The sequence below is a fragment of the Capra hircus genome, unplaced genomic scaffold (assembly GCF_001704415.2).
Source record: "Capra hircus breed San Clemente unplaced genomic scaffold, ASM170441v1, whole genome shotgun sequence".
NCBI classification, from domain to species: domain Eukaryota; kingdom Metazoa; phylum Chordata; class Mammalia; order Artiodactyla; family Bovidae; genus Capra; species Capra hircus.
The window spans coordinates 2,342-17,785 of NW_017189616.1; the positions used below are offsets into that span (position 1 = coordinate 2,342).

Here is a 15,444-nt window from a genome sequence, read left to right on the forward strand (position 1 = left end):
TGAAATAAGCCAGACACAGAAGGACAAATACTACATGTCATTTATATGAGCAATCTATAATGGTCACTGTCAAAGAAGCAGAGAATAGAGTGGTGGTTGCCGGAGGCTATGGGAGGGTGGATGGAAGGACCTGTAGACTTAGAAAAATATTCACAACCTAAAAGTTAACAGTTTTGTTCTATTTGGTAGAAACGTTTAGGACTTCTACCCAGGAGGCAGCATCTCGAGTAGCCCTGAGAGTTCGAACTGCTCTGGGGAAGGGAGGGGAGGAACCAGGTCATATAGAAGTTTTACAACAAAGGGCAGGTAGTGTGAATGTCAAAAGATTATGATAAATGAAGGAAAACCAGATAACCCAAGTTAAGGAGTTTAGCGCTTTGTTTGTATGGGAAGATGCAAGAATCTGGGCCACTGGAATCATTCCTTTGATATCCACCTCACCTATCTGGATCCTGTAGTTTTACATCTTGTGTTCCCTCAAGGCTCACCATCTGTGGGGGCTGCAGCTGTTGAAAACTGATAATGTTTATTCACTGATATGGCAGGCAGTATTCCAATTCTCAGTATTAATCAAATGTTACAAAGTTTATTATACAAAAGGAATAAGTTCTAGGAAACTACTATATAATATAGAGCTTATACTTAAGAATACTGTATCGTACACTCTCTAAGAGGGCAAATACTATGGTAAGTGTTGTTATCACACACAGAACACATAAAAGGTGAGAAGGCAACTTTAGAATGGCCATGATCAAAAAATCTAAGAACAATAAATGCTGGAGAAGGTGTACAGAAAAGAGAACATTCTTGCATTGTTGGTGGGAATGTAAATTGATACAGCCACTATGGAGAACAGTATAGAAATTCCTTAAAAAAATTAGGAATAAAACTACCACATGATCTAACAATCCCACTATTGGGCATATACCCTTAAGAAGCCATAGACACATGTACTCCAATGTTAACTGCAGCACTATTTACAACCGCTAGGACATGGAAGCCACTTACATGTCCATTGATAGATGAATGGATAAAGAAGCTGTGGTACATGTATATACAACAGAAAACTACTAAGCAATAAAAGGAACACATTTGAGTCAGTTCTAATGTGCTGGATGAACTTAGAGCCAATTATACAGAGTGAAGGAAGTCAGAAGGAGAAATGTAAATATCGTATACTGACGCATACCTATGGAATCTTGAGGGATGGTACTGATGAATGTATTTGCAGGTCAGGAATGGGGATGCAGACGTAGAGCTCAAACCCACTGCTCTGTGATAACCAAGGGGGTGGGAAGGAGTGGGAGGTGGAGGGAGGTTCCAGTGGAAGGGGAAATATGTATACCTATGGTTGATTCGTGTTGATGTATGGCAGAAACCAACACAATATTGTAAACCAAGTATACTCCAGTGAAAATAAACTTTAACAAGGGTGAGAGGGAAATTTTGGAGGTAATGGATATGTTTATGGCATAAACCGCCGTTGGTAGTTTCACAGCAGACTTAACTCCAAACTTCATCCATTTATATACATTAAATATATACAGGCTATTGTATGTCAATCATACCTTAATAAATTGTTTTTTTTTTTTAACAAACTAAACAAATTCTTGGGCCTTCCAAGGTGGCTCAATGGTAAAGAATCCACCTGCATTGCAGGAGACATGGGTTTGATCCCTGAGTTAGGAAGATCCCCTGGAAAAAGGAAACGGTAACCCACTCCAGTATTCGTGCCTGGGAAATCCCTTGGGTAGAGGAGCCTGGTGGGCTATAGTCCATGAGGTTGCAAAGAGTCGGACATGACTGAGCGACTAAACAACAAACATACTCTTACCCTACGATCTAGTGGTCATGCTCCTTGGTGTTTAGCCAGACGAGCTGGAAACTTACATCCACACCAAAACCTGCATGCAGTTCTTTACGGCAGCTTAACTCATATTTTCCAAAACTTAAAAAAAGCAACAATGGTGTCCTTTAGCAGGTAATCAGATAAGTAATGGAATAACTGTTCAGTGCTAAAAATGAATAAGTTCCAAACCCTGAAGAGACATGGAGGGAACGTTTGATGTGTATTACTAAGTGAAAGAAACTAATGTGCAAAGGCTACACACTGCATGATTCCAACTACATGACTCCTGGAAAAAAGCAAAACTATTGAAACAGTAGAAAGACCAATGGTTGCCTGGGACTGGGTGGGGATGGGCAGAGGGAGGGATGCACAGAGCACAGAGAGGTTTTGCTGTTGTGAAACTGCTTTGTATGACTCTATAGGGGTGGGTGCTGTTGTTTAGTCGCTCAGTCATGTCCGATTCTTTGTGACCTCACAGATTGGAGCCTGACAGACTCCTCTGATTATGGATTTCTCAGGCAGGAACACTGGGGAGAGTTGCCTCTGTCTTCTCCAGCAGATTTTCCCATCCAAGGATTGAACCCGTGTCTCCTGTATGGCCAGCCAGACTCTTTACCACTGATTCACCAGGGAAGCCCATAAGGCTGGACACAAGTCATCATCCATTTGTCTATATTCACAGTGGGTACAATACCAAGAATGAAGGTAACACAAGCAAGTAAGTGTGCTAGGTTAGGACTTTGTTTGCTAAAGTAGCTTCCTAGATTGTAGCGAACAGCCCACTCTACTGGGGGATACTGACAGTGGGGCAGGCTGTACACGTGTCCAGGAAGAACACATATGGGAACTGTCTGTACTTTCTGCTCCATTGTTCTGAGAATCTAAAACTTCTTTAAACAAGTAAACTTAAAAAAAAAACAAACAACTTTTGGGCTTGCGGTGGTGGCTCAGTCTCACACCCTTCTCTCAGGATCAAGTCGTGAGTGCAGGGCCAGGCCCTCTTACCCCTCTATCCAAAAGGGGGTGGGCCCCTCAATCCTCAGTTAGCCTGATTTGGATGCTGGAAGGACCGGAGGCTCCCCTCTTTGTGGATCTGAGAACATTTCTTCAGAGAAAGGCTCTCATTTCCAGAGACCCAAAAGGATGTGACGGTGGTATCCCTTGACCACACCTGCCATGCCATGAGTGACAACTGCATCAGGCAGGTTGAGAACGCATATGATGGTGATCCCACTGGGGGTGCTGACTCCATACCCTAAATCTGACTCGGGTGAAGGCCTAAGAGTTCCCCCTCTGCTGACCTGAGACCTCTGCCTCAAATCAAGCTCATCACTTTTCTGTTACCCCTGAGAAGGACATGAGGCCATCTCTTTCTGACTTTACAAGGCTCCTCCACGGCAACAGGGAGGATTCTGTGAGGTCTCTGCTGATATGGGCTTGGCAGGGCTGCTCTCCTTCCTCCGGGCACATCTTAGAAATATTTCTCTCTATTGACCTGAGCCAGCCAACCTCAGATAAAGGTCTGCTGACCTGGGCACCCTCCGAGGTGGGAGTCACAAGTCCCCGAGAACCCTGAATGTTAAGTGAGCGATTGCTGGGGCTGAGAACTTGGCCTGGGGCATGTTGCCCTCCCCAGCCCACCTGTAAGGGCCTCTTCCTCCTGGCTCCTGTTTCTTTATTAAAAGTCTTCCTGGGCAAGGCCACATCCTGGCAACCTCTTGACCCATTTCCCTATTGAAAACCTTTAACAGACCGGGTTCCCATCCCAGGAGTGATGTGAAATAGGGAAGTTGTAAGGCAAGGCAGGATGGATGTCTTGACAAAGGATAAAACACCTTCATCTACTCCTTCTCTTTACTAGCCACACTTCACCTTTTATGTAACTTCTCTTTGAACCGTTTTAACCTCCAAATGCAAGGGGCTGTCCAGCATGATTTTCTGGGCCCCTCATCATTTGGGTTCTCTGACTTTGGGTATGTAGATGATTATATTGTCACTAAATATTACCTTTCTCTGCTTTATTCAGACTTCTCAATTGTTTTGATATGCTTATTGCTGTGGTTACATATTTCCGTCCAGTGTTTTGGGCACAGAGTTCTCCTTTTTATCACCTGACATACATGTTGGACCAGTCGATCAGACGTAAGGAAAATGAAGGAACACAAAGTTGGCCTCAGGCTAGGAGGAATGGCAAAGTGTGGGCATCAGACTTATTTAGGCCAGGAGTCTACTTCCAACCCCGTCATTTAAGAAATGTGTGAAACTGAATACCTTACCAAACTCTGCAAGCCTCAACTTCTTCATCTGTGAAATGGGTTTCAGATGGTCTGTCTTGGGGACTGAGAATGCTGCCTGTAAAATGCCTGGCCCATTGCCTGTCCTGTCCTGAGACTGTCAAGGATGTCAGTCCTTACTGGGATCAAGCTGTCCCCGGAGATTCAACCCACTACACTGTGATTCAATTTTCAACCCAGGAGATGTCAAAGAATAAGCAGGGATCTAGGGCAAAGAACCATCTATCAGAAAAATCCTGTTTAGCAAGGAAAACTAGCATATTCCAGTTAAGAGTATGCCACTGAAGGTCACCATGAGGTAGACATCCTCAGTGGATGTAACACAAAGCTCCAAAATGTTTCAAGGGCCCCAAACTTACCTATCTCTCACTTGCCTTTTTTTTGTAAACCACTCCCACTTTCATTCATTAGCCAGACGTGTCTATTCCTTCCCTACTGTTTGCCAAATTACAGTCAAGATAATTTGATTTGAATTATTATTATTAATATTGTTTTTGGTGGCATGGGCTCTGGCTCCCCCACCGAGGGCAGAGTGCGCCAGTCCAGTAGCTTCAAGGCATATCCCAACTCAGGGGAGTGCCACCCTGATTTCTGGGAAACTCCATAGACAGAGAACAACATGAAAAAACATCTAATCTGCACAGTGTTTACCTGTACTGGAACATGGGCACAGGACACATTCCATGCCAGCTTCACATGATTTCTCTTTGATTTACTCACAATCCCAAAGCACAGGCAGACTCAGAAAATACTGCAAGTTTGGTTTCCAACCCCCAAAGGAAAGTCAATATCACAATTGAGTCAAGAAATTTTTGATTTCCCAGTGTTTTCATAAAATTTATGTTTACACTATACTGTAGGCTATTAAGTGGGCATAGCTTTATGTCTCAGAACAATATATATATCTTAATTAAAAACACCTCTTTGCTAAGAAAAAAATGCTAATCATTATGTGAGACTTCTGTGAGTCCATCTTTTTTGCTGCTGAGGGTGTCAACATTGCAAGAGTTATCAAAATGTGACACACAGACATGAAGTGAGCAAACGGTGTTGGAAAGATGGAGCCGAAACACTTGCTGGAAGCAAGGCTGACTAACACAAACTTTCAATTTGGTAAAGAAAAAGAACCAAGAAAAGAAAAGCAGTACCTGTGAATGCAATAAAGCAAAGTGCAACAGAGTGAAGTGTGCCTCTAACTGTTAAGGGCAGTTCCCCATCCCAGGTTTTTGTCTTTAAACTATGCAGCCCACCACATGAGAACCTGGTCCCTGGTCACGATTACCGCAGCCTCATCCAGCCCACCATGCACGCAACTTATAATCCTTCCCACTGAAGGACTTACATTTTCCCAAGGCCCACCGCTACCTTGCATCAGGGAATTCACATTTGACTGCTGTCATGTCACCATTTCCTCTACATGACAGCTGCCTCTCGACTCTGTAACTTTATGGCCAGTGGCTAGATCTTTATCTCAGCTCTCCAAGTACTAGCACGGAGCATACTATGAGCAGAGGCTCAGTTCATGTTTGGGGAATAAATGAGCCTGTGAGCATGAGGTTGAAATTATTAGAATTTATTTCAACATTTTGAATTAACCAGGCATATACCGTTGCTTATAATTTTCTAAAACACAGAGAACAAGGGATGAGGGAGCCAAATACCAACCATCTTCCTTTTCCTCTAGTTCTTGATCCCACATATTTTACTACTTTTTTGTATTTTCAAGGAAATAACATATTGCAATGCCATGTTATCTTTCACTGGCTTACTAAATAAGATGGAAGCTTCCCCATTTGCTTTACACAACAGAAAAACTCTTATCCTTAAGACCAACAAAAAATGGTTAAGTGTGGACTGATGAATTTGTACACATATATGCTAGATAAGCTTTCATTTAGGAGCAACATTTGAAAAGTAGCAAGAACATAAAAACACAGGTTTATCTCTCAATTCCCCATACAGAACAGCAACACCAAGGTATTTCACACTGTGAACCCTCGGTGAGGTCCAGTCCTATACTTCTTGGAACCCTGACTACTCTCTCGAGCCACAAAGTGCAGAATTTGCCTCAGCTTCACTAGGTGTGGAAGGAACTGCTGGAGGAACACTGGGACATCCGTTGGCTTGGGCCCTCTCTTCCTCATCTTTCAAAGCCTCTTCATACCAAAAGTGGAAGGCACTGGGATCCAAACGGTTAATCCTGGCCAGGAACTCCAGGACTCTCATCTTGCTTGTTTCAGCGTGTGCTCTCGGACCCCACAGGAACTCATAGCATGCTGGATCGCTGCCCGGCACTTGCCGATATTCCAAATACTTCAGCTGCACCAAATCTTGGGTGATGAGCTTCTTGGGCTCCCCAAATATGAAGTGCCTCTTCCCAGCATAGATATTCATCTTACTCAGGAAATCCCAGATGTATTCCTCTGTGGCGCAGTTGCCCTTCATGAAGATCACACCCAGGAGATTCATCAGGAGACCGGTCTTGGGAAAACCCCTGCCACGGTGCACGATCCCATTGCGGGGGAGACTCATCTTGCTGACAAGGACATAAGAATGCTTGGCAGTGTTGTCTTTCTTCACGTCAATACCAAATACCACCTCCATGCTGTCAGAAGCTCTTTTGAGGATCCTGAGGAATCGATTGTGGTACTTTTTATCGATAATCTTCAGCATATTCACTTTCCTAATGGGCTTTCTCGTCTTATACATGCGTAACAGGAACTGCACCAACAGATTTGTCGGCCTGGTTAGTGAGTGTTTTCCAGACCGCACATTGGAGACAGGGGCTTGAGAGGAATTGTGTGTTTTCCCAGATTCCCCAAGGGGTCTTTTGGATGATCTTGTGGGAGAAACACTTGCAGGCACAGGGGTGGTGGTCAGGGCCCCCCGAGGACGCTTGAGATGGTTACCAGACCTAGCACCGGACCTTTCCTTAGCATCAACCCCGGGACCAGGATTGGAGGAAGATGAGAGTGCTTCCATCGTGGTGGCAATGACCTGAGCGCCCCTCAGATCCTGGGTGCCATGCTGAGCCTGGCGGCGTTTGTCACAGGTGTGGAGCTTACCCTTCTTACCCCGAGGCATGGTGACTGTCGTCAGGGACAACAGGCAGGAGTGCAGGTAGAACAGCTCGTGATCTGGGCAGAGAGGAGAGAGGGTGAAAGGGTGTGAGCGGCTGTGGCAGGGAGGCACCAATTTACTTTTAAGAAGGCCCACTCTGCAGGTTTCCACGTGGGCACTGCTCTGCGAACCCAGAGGACTTCTTTTCTGATCGCTCTGTCCTCTGAAAACTCTGTCAAAATAATTAAGGTGAGACTCAGGCTTCAGCCTGCCAGCCCTGCCTGCTGCCTCCTGAGGCTGAGGAGCAGTGGCCAGTCTAGTCCTTCTGCACAGCACCCTCCATTCTGGAGGGTGGGGGGTCCTCTCAGTTCATATTCAGGACAATCGCATCAACTTTTGGCAGGCACAGGGCCCCCTCCTCTGTGCGGCTCTAAGCTTATACCCCAGAGCCTGGTCCTCATCTTCCTGTGATACCTGAAGAAGTGAAGAGGTACCTCAGCCCAGTGTCCCTGGCAGGGGGAACCCACAGCAGTCAGCTCTAGGGAACTCTGTCCTGGGCTCACTGGGGTTTTCTGTCCTCTTTCAGGGTCTTTCCTTGGCTCTAGGTAGAGCCTGGGACACCCGTGTCTGCTGCCCTGGTGTACCTCCTCTCAGACAAAGGCTCTCACCAATCCCATACCATCAGAAGGGAGGGTTCCCATACACCTGACTTCCATGCCTGGGCTTCTCAGTGCTGCACGGCAGGTGGGGGTGGTGCAGAGGGTACTCTCTATTGATTCCCCTGTTGGTGGGTGAGTGCAATCATCATTTCTTTCAGGGTCCTCATCCTGACTCCTTTGAAGCCCTGGGCCTCCTACCTTGGCATAATTGAGGTCATTCACTTAGTCCAACACCCTCACTTCTCTGAACTCTCCAGACAGAAGTTAGAAGACTGCTTATCTTCACAGATACTCTAGGTTTCTACATGGAAAAGGGCCAAAATTTATGAGAACTTAAGTTTAGTCAGTGTCCGCCTTAGTCCTTGCTCAGGTCTGGGTAGAACTCAGGACTCCTCCCACCAATAACCTGCGTAGCTCAGTCTCAGAGCAAAGTCCTGAATTCCCCGAGTCCCTGGAGGGGCAAAGTCAGGGTGCTACATACGTTGACTACCCCCTCGCTGGAGCATCCCAGATACATAAGCACTCTGCTTTGTGATACCACCCTTAAAAGGGGAGGGGCCCCCAATCAGTACTTAGGGCACTCACATCACTGCAGTCAGGACCGAGGTATCCTCCATCTGCAAGCAGGGGCTACCCCTGACCAAAGCTGTCCCATCCCTGAGGCTTCCCGGGCCAAATTCAATTTGATGGCTCTGCTGGGGCTTCCCAGGGCCTACAGCAGCAGCGGCCCTCTTTGTTATGGGCTGAGTGGCCCCTGCCTCAATTCCGATTCAGTCTTCACCTCAACTCTGGACCAGTGCTGGGAATCCACCCTCCACCGGCCAGAGGCCAGGCCCTCAAACTTAAGTCCTTACTTCCTGGAAACTGTAGATGGGAAGTGAGGATGACTCATATCTGGCCATGATGCTCAGGGTCTCAGATAGCTGCTAGCAGGGGAGATGTGTGAAGGCCGAGGGGCAGGGGTGGAGAGGTGTGTTTTTACGGTCCTCATTCGGAGTCCCCTTCTTCATCTATCAGACCCGACACACCTCCATCACCTAAAATGTGTCCACAAGCCTCCAAACAAAGCTTCACCTCCTAGAGTTCGGCAGGGGAGAAGTCCGGGAATTGAGCACCTCAGTACCGCTTTGTGTCACCATCTTAACTACCCAGTACCCCGTTAGCACTTGGGGCTCTCCCAGTGACTAGAGTTAGGGCCTAGGTTTCCTTCATTTCCAAAATCAAGTAATCTCTTAGATCTTAAAGAATCTCTTAGATCAAGATTTACCAAAGAAGTAAGCCTAACAGCGTTGTAGGAACTGTCCCCTGCCAACCACAGAGGCGAGACTTTGTGGATTTCGTTTTGTTACAGGAGGGGCAATGGTCCCTTGACTCCACATTCAGGTCCTCACCTTGCCTTCAGCTCAGTCCTGGGAATCCACTCTCTTCCAAAGGAACACCCTGAACAGCAGTCCGAGCTCCCCGCCACCAGCACGAATTGTGGGGGGAGCCACTTCCAGCTAAGGCTGCCCTGTGCAGGATCTCTGAGGGATAATGGCAGGGGCAGGGCTCTGTGGGGACCCCATTGTTCAGTGTTCAGCTGCCCGTGGGTCATCGCTTAGGGTCCTCCATGTACCATCTATCAGAGCCCAGGAACCCTTGCTCTATGGACTTGAGTCCTCTTGCCCTCAAAGCCCTAGCCTCCCCAAATCCCTAGAGGGGAGTCAGGTCACGTCTCTGAGCATCTCTCCCTGACAGGAGGGGCACCACTCTGTGAGCCTTCCTCCTTGGTGGGAGAGACCCTCTCATTAGCACCGATGGTCCTCACCTTCACTGTGGTGATGGCCAAGGCACCCACCTCTGCAGAACTGGAGTTTGACCCTGACAGAGAAGCCCTTCCCTCCCTGAGACCAGACAGAAATGAGGAGGCTTCCCATCCCTATAACTCTGCCTGGAGCCTCTGGGGTTAAGAATAGGGGCAGGGGTGTGTAAAGCCTCCTCATTTGTGGGTCTAGTGATACTTCTTTCTTCACTCAGGGACCTCACCATGGTCCTGGTCAGTCCTAGGACCTGACCCTCCAACCTGAGATTCTCCCTCTGCTGAACTGAGGCCATTCTTCTTAGACTGAGACTTTGACCTCACAGAGAACTATAAGGCTTATAAGAGGGAATGTCCTGTCTGGGCATTCTAGGCCTGAGAGCAAGTTTGGGCAGGTCTCTGAATGACCTGTATTTTAGAGTTGTTATCTCTCCAGTCCTCACTCATGGAGGCCCTCTTTTTGTCTATCTCTTTTATTAAACGATTCTTGGGGAACACCACATCCTGGCAAACTCTTGAACAGTGTCCGTAATGCAAACTTACAGTTTCATGTTCCAGACTGGACCTGAGATGGGGAAAATAACACAGAAAGCACGGGGAAGGATAGGGTGCGCTCTCAGAGAAAAATGCTGTTCCATCCTTTTCAAAAGCCAGAGTCAGTCTCTTTTGAGACTTGTTTTAATTGATTTACAGGCATACTTTTAAAACATTGTACTTCATTTAATCATGCTTCACGGTATTGTGCTTCATTACAAACTTAAAGTTTGCATAACCCTGCATTGAACATATCCACGGCACCATTTTTCCAAAACCCAGTGTTCACTTCAGGTCCCTGTTCCACATATTGTTAATTCTTTAAATATTTTAAACTCTTTCCTTATTTCTTATGGAGCTCTGATCAGTTGTCTTTCTTACTAAGTAACTCTCTTATATATGTAAATTAAGCTATATACATTTTTTAGAGATTCTCTGGTAAGTGTATACAATAAGATTAACAATGTTTATAAGCATGGGAATCCCCCAAATTCCTGTGATTTACTTTATGGTCATATTCACTTTATTGCAGTGATCTATAACCCAACCCACCATATCTGAGATATGCACACACTTCTAAAGGAAAGGAGCCCTCCAAGATGGCTTTGAGCTATTCTAATTGAGCTTATCTGACAATGCATAGAGAGATAATCTTATTGTCACTATCATCTGTTTCTCCTCCTCACTGCTGTCATTTACTGAGATAGCCTTCAAGGCTTTGTGCCTAAAGAAGTGTCTTGGAATATATCCAGAGTCCTTACTTTTATCCCAATATACATTTGAGTGTTAAACAACACAAGCTCTGCTTAGGGTCAAGGGGAGTGTAACAGTGTGGGATCTAGAGGAATTCAGAGAGGAATCTAACTCCAGGCCTATCAGTCACTAGTGTCCCCAGCAAGGGCTCGCTGCCTGATGCACATAGAAGCCAATACTATGGAACAGGCTTTTGAGAGAAAAACTTTAATCCAACATGAAGTAGCAAGAAGACATGAGGCAGGGCTCTCAAATCTGTCTCCTCAATCCAGAGTTTGAGGTAAAATTAAAGGGTTTAGGGGAACTGCAAACTTGGAAGCTAATTGGCTAGTCTTGAATTAGTTCATGTAAGCTATTCATGCTGCTAGAAGTCAGATTTTCCATACTGAAGGACGTCCTACAGTTCTCCCATGGCAACATTCCTACTCTGAGAGTTTCACAGACTGAGCCCTCTTGGGTCAGGGGTCATCCTGAAAACAGGGGCTCCTTTTTGCATCTGCCTGGTGCTGCCTCTAAAAATAACTCAAGGTTTCATTAACCAGCAACCTGTTTTAAGGAAGCAAAACAAGTTTAAGTTGGTTGATGTTTTATGTTTCAATCCCCCCACCCATCTCTCTTTGTACATTCTTCAATCTTGTGGGAAATCATCCTCAATTTGGTTAATGATTCTCAAATTTTGTACAAAATGAAAATCCCAGGTCTCAAATCTTTGTACCCACCAGACTGGAGTATTATATAAGCACTGACAAGGTTGGATTAATGGGTATTTAAGTAAGGTAATTATCAGAGATTTAACTTCCTTCACATGTCTCTTTATATGCTATAAAGTTTGGAGTTTTGGTGCCTGGATGGACTTATATTACTGTTGGGTTAGCTGTGCTGGCTCTTCCTGGCCACTAATCAGCCCAAACTGAGCTCTGCAGTTGAATGACCAATTTCTTCCACTGTTCAGTTCGGTTCAGTTCAGTCAGTCAGTTATGTTCGACTCTTTGCAACTCCATAGACTGCACTTCCACTGTAGTGCTCAAAATAGTTGACATTTTGGCCAGCAAACAGAGCCTGGACCAACTGTCTTACCAATGCTTGATGCTTCTTCCCAGCCTTCATGGATTGCAGTCGACCTCAACCAGCACTCTTATCAGGAGCTTGAGGTCTCTGGATGAGGCAGAAATGTTGGCTTCCCCTGGAAAACCCCTGCATTCATGGGAGCTGTAGGAAAGCCTTCAGGGCTTGTCTATCTGTGGCTCAGAGTGCTTTGTTCCTTTCTAGGGAGAAAATGGGCAAACTAGAGGCACTGCCCCTTAATTTAGGACCCAATTCCATCTCCTCGTTTGGTTTCTGGGAAGAGTTGGCTGTATGAATTCCCTGGAGAAACCACTGAGAAGAATGGACAGTCTCAAGGTGACTAGCTTGGATCTGAGGGTTCACTTAAAGAACCCTGAAAAATTTTCCATTATATGTGGCTGTCAAACTGTAGCTTGAGAGCCAAGTGTGCTACCCAGCTTCCAAGGAATCTGTCCCACCATTTTCAAGACTGGAGCCCATTTGGTCAGAGGCTCCTAATGTTTCCACCCTGCCATGTACTGAGGGCACGCTTGTCTACTGAAGATGGGCATATGCACGCTTAGACTCTGTCTCACCCTCTACCTTGAAAAACTTACCTAGTGAGGCAGAGGGTGAAAGAGTGATTGCATCATGTTGAAGAAAGTGAAAGAGGAAGCTGTCTTAAACTCAGCCAGAGCTGAGTTTGAGAGAACAATTGAGGGCCACACATGTTTAAACACTGATTTCCTCACTTCCTTTCTGAGCATGCTGGGGTTTAATCTTTCTGGTAGATGACCAAAACATTTTACCACTCCAGCAGAGATCACACACAGACAAGCAAATCTAGATGTCTGGGCAATTTCCTGGGGAAACACATTCAACCCAAGGCCTCTATGTAGCCCATTACCTTTAAGACCACAACCAATGGTTATTTCTCCTGGTAAAATTTCATTTTTAACATCACGCACACACATTTATAAGCAGTTCAATGCTACCTCCCTGCTATTCTGGCTCATACAAAAGAGGACTAAACTTTTTAGTGAGGAAATACCAGAATGTGTCCAACTGTATGAAATTCCTTTAACCAGGGCTCAGGGTATGTTCTTATGGCAGGGGGGCCACATTTTCCTGTTTCACACTCCCTCATTTTACCTCTATGCTCTCACCACACCAAGGTAATCAGGGCTGATTTCATTAAGAATGTAGTTGTGTGAAATTCAAAGGATCATAAGAGACTACTACAGACAACTATATGCAAATAAAATGGATAACCTAGAAGAAAAAATTCTTAGAGAGGTACAACCTTCCAAGACTGAACAAGGAAGAAATAGAGAATGTAAGCAGACCAATCACAAGTACTGAAACAGTGATTTAACAATTTCCAATATCCAAAAGTCCAGGACCACATGGTTTCACAGATGAATTCTATCAAACAGAGAAGAGTTATTACCTATCAATCTCAAAGTCTTCCAAAAAATGGCAGAAGAAGGAACACTCCCAAACTTGTTCTATGAGGCCACCATCACCCTGATAGCAAAATCAGACAAAGATTCACCAAAAAAGGAAATTACAGGCCAATGTCACTAAAGAACATAGATGTAAAAATCCTGAACAGAATACTTGCAAACCAAAAATGCCAGTCCCTTCAGTAAGTGCTACTGCGAAAATTGGGCAGCTACATGGAAAACAATGAAGGGTAGTTCATTCAGGGTAGTTTTCCATTCCAGGCTTAATCCTCTCAAGTTTGAGACCCAGCATCTGAGGGTCTGACCCCTATTCAGTGTTTCCACAGCCTCCCTGGTGGGCTCGCCATGTAGCCTAACTTAAAACTACCTTCTACCGCCAGACTTTTATTGCCCTAAAGTCTCCAAGTGACTTGCCTCAGTGTATTTACACTAGACGCCTCATGAGGAAGCCCTCAATCCCCTCACCTCCTTACACCTCATTTTTATTGGGCCCTTAGATCTCAGGTCACCAGCTACTTTATATGAATGCTGCTCTTAGACTCTAGAATTCTATAAGAAGAGGTTGAGTTTAGTTTTCTTAGCATCCTCAAAACCACCCAGAAGGCTTCCAAAGAGCAGATGCTAAGTTCATATTTGAACAACTATAGTGCAAGTGTGCAAAAAAGCAATTTTACTGGGATTTCACTTCTCTCATATTCTTAAATAAGCTAAGCCAATCCAGGTAAATTAACTTCAATTTTACAAAGAAAGACTAAAACAAATAAAACAAACCAAGAAGTGATTACCTCTTAGGATTTTTTTCTATATCTGATGATCACACAGACTTCACTGTGGAAAAATTTCCATTTTCAGAAAAAAAAAATCCGTATTCTAATATCATGTTGTCTTATTCCAAATGACAAGAAACTATTCAAGGATTTCAGTCTGTGCTATGTACTATGAAAATTCTTATTTTTCAACTTGATAATCTGCGGTACATGTGGGAACTGTGCCATTAGTATACTTGGACTCTGAAGCTAAACACATCTTTAATTAAAAGGAACAACATTTAAACACAGAAAAAATAAGAAAAATCTGCAATTTGTGCATATTGTATAGGAAAACAATTATGTTTTATGCTGAATTTCCATGAGTCCCACCTTGGTCCTCTGCTAGTTGGAAGATTGCCTGCTTTCTTGAAATGTAATGTGAAGTATCTGCTCAGACTTCACTAGGGGTGGGAGGAGCTTTGGACATGCTCCAGAAAGTGCAGTGGCCCTGGCACCGTAGGAGCCTGGCTGCAGCTCTGGCTCTGGCTCTCTCTCTTTCAGCTCTCAAAGCCTCTTCATACCAGAACGGGAAGGCGCTGGACTTGGTATCATTGACATTAGCCCCAAACTCCCACGTTCTTTTATATACCTCTATCTATCACGGAAGCATCCCTTATTAGTTTACAAAATTGTACTCACTCCTTTTTATAGCTTCGTAGTACTCCACTCTGTGGATATATCATGTTGCCTCAATTAACATGTGCATGGACATTTACGTATTTTCATATGGTTGTGGATGTCTCTTCAGGGTTAATTTCTGGAAACACTGAATTACTGGCTCAAATGTAAAAGCATATTTAATTTTACATTACCAAATTGTATTTATGCTCTAATCTCATCCTTAGACATATAGCTCTCAAAGAATGAGATCAGTATATTCTCTAACACCATATACAAAAGTAAATGGAAAATGGACTAAAGACCTAGCTATAAGAATGGAAACCATAAAACTCTTAAAAGATAATATGAGCAGAACACTCTTTGACATAAATCATAACAATATTCTTTTTGGATCTGTCTCCTAAAGCTAGGGAAATAAAAGCAAAAATAAATAAATGGGTGGTAATTAAACTTAAAAGCTTTTGCACAGCAAAGGAAACCATCAACAAAATGAAAAGCCAACCTACTATATGGGAGAAAATATTTGCCAATGATATCACCAATAAGGGGTTAATATC

At 44.5% G+C, this 15,444-nt stretch overlaps 1 protein-coding gene across 1 annotated transcript; it reads right to left on the reverse strand.

Annotated features, from left to right (window-relative positions):
- Positions 1–6,177: 6,177 nt before the first annotated feature.
- On the reverse strand, positions 6,178–7,227 carry LOC106501887 (melanoma-associated antigen B3-like). The gene has a single exon (XM_013962356.2). The coding sequence runs from the start codon at positions 7,225–7,227 to the stop codon at positions 6,178–6,180; it is 1,050 nt and encodes a 349-aa protein (XP_013817810.2).
- Between the last annotated feature and the right edge of the window lie 8,217 nt (positions 7,228–15,444).

What these genes read in the sequence shown, in the direction of transcription:
- LOC106501887 (XM_013962356.2), bottom strand. Translation starts at nt 7,227, where the DNA reads ATGCCTCGGGGTAAGAAGGGTAAGCTCCACACCTGTGACAAACGCCGC.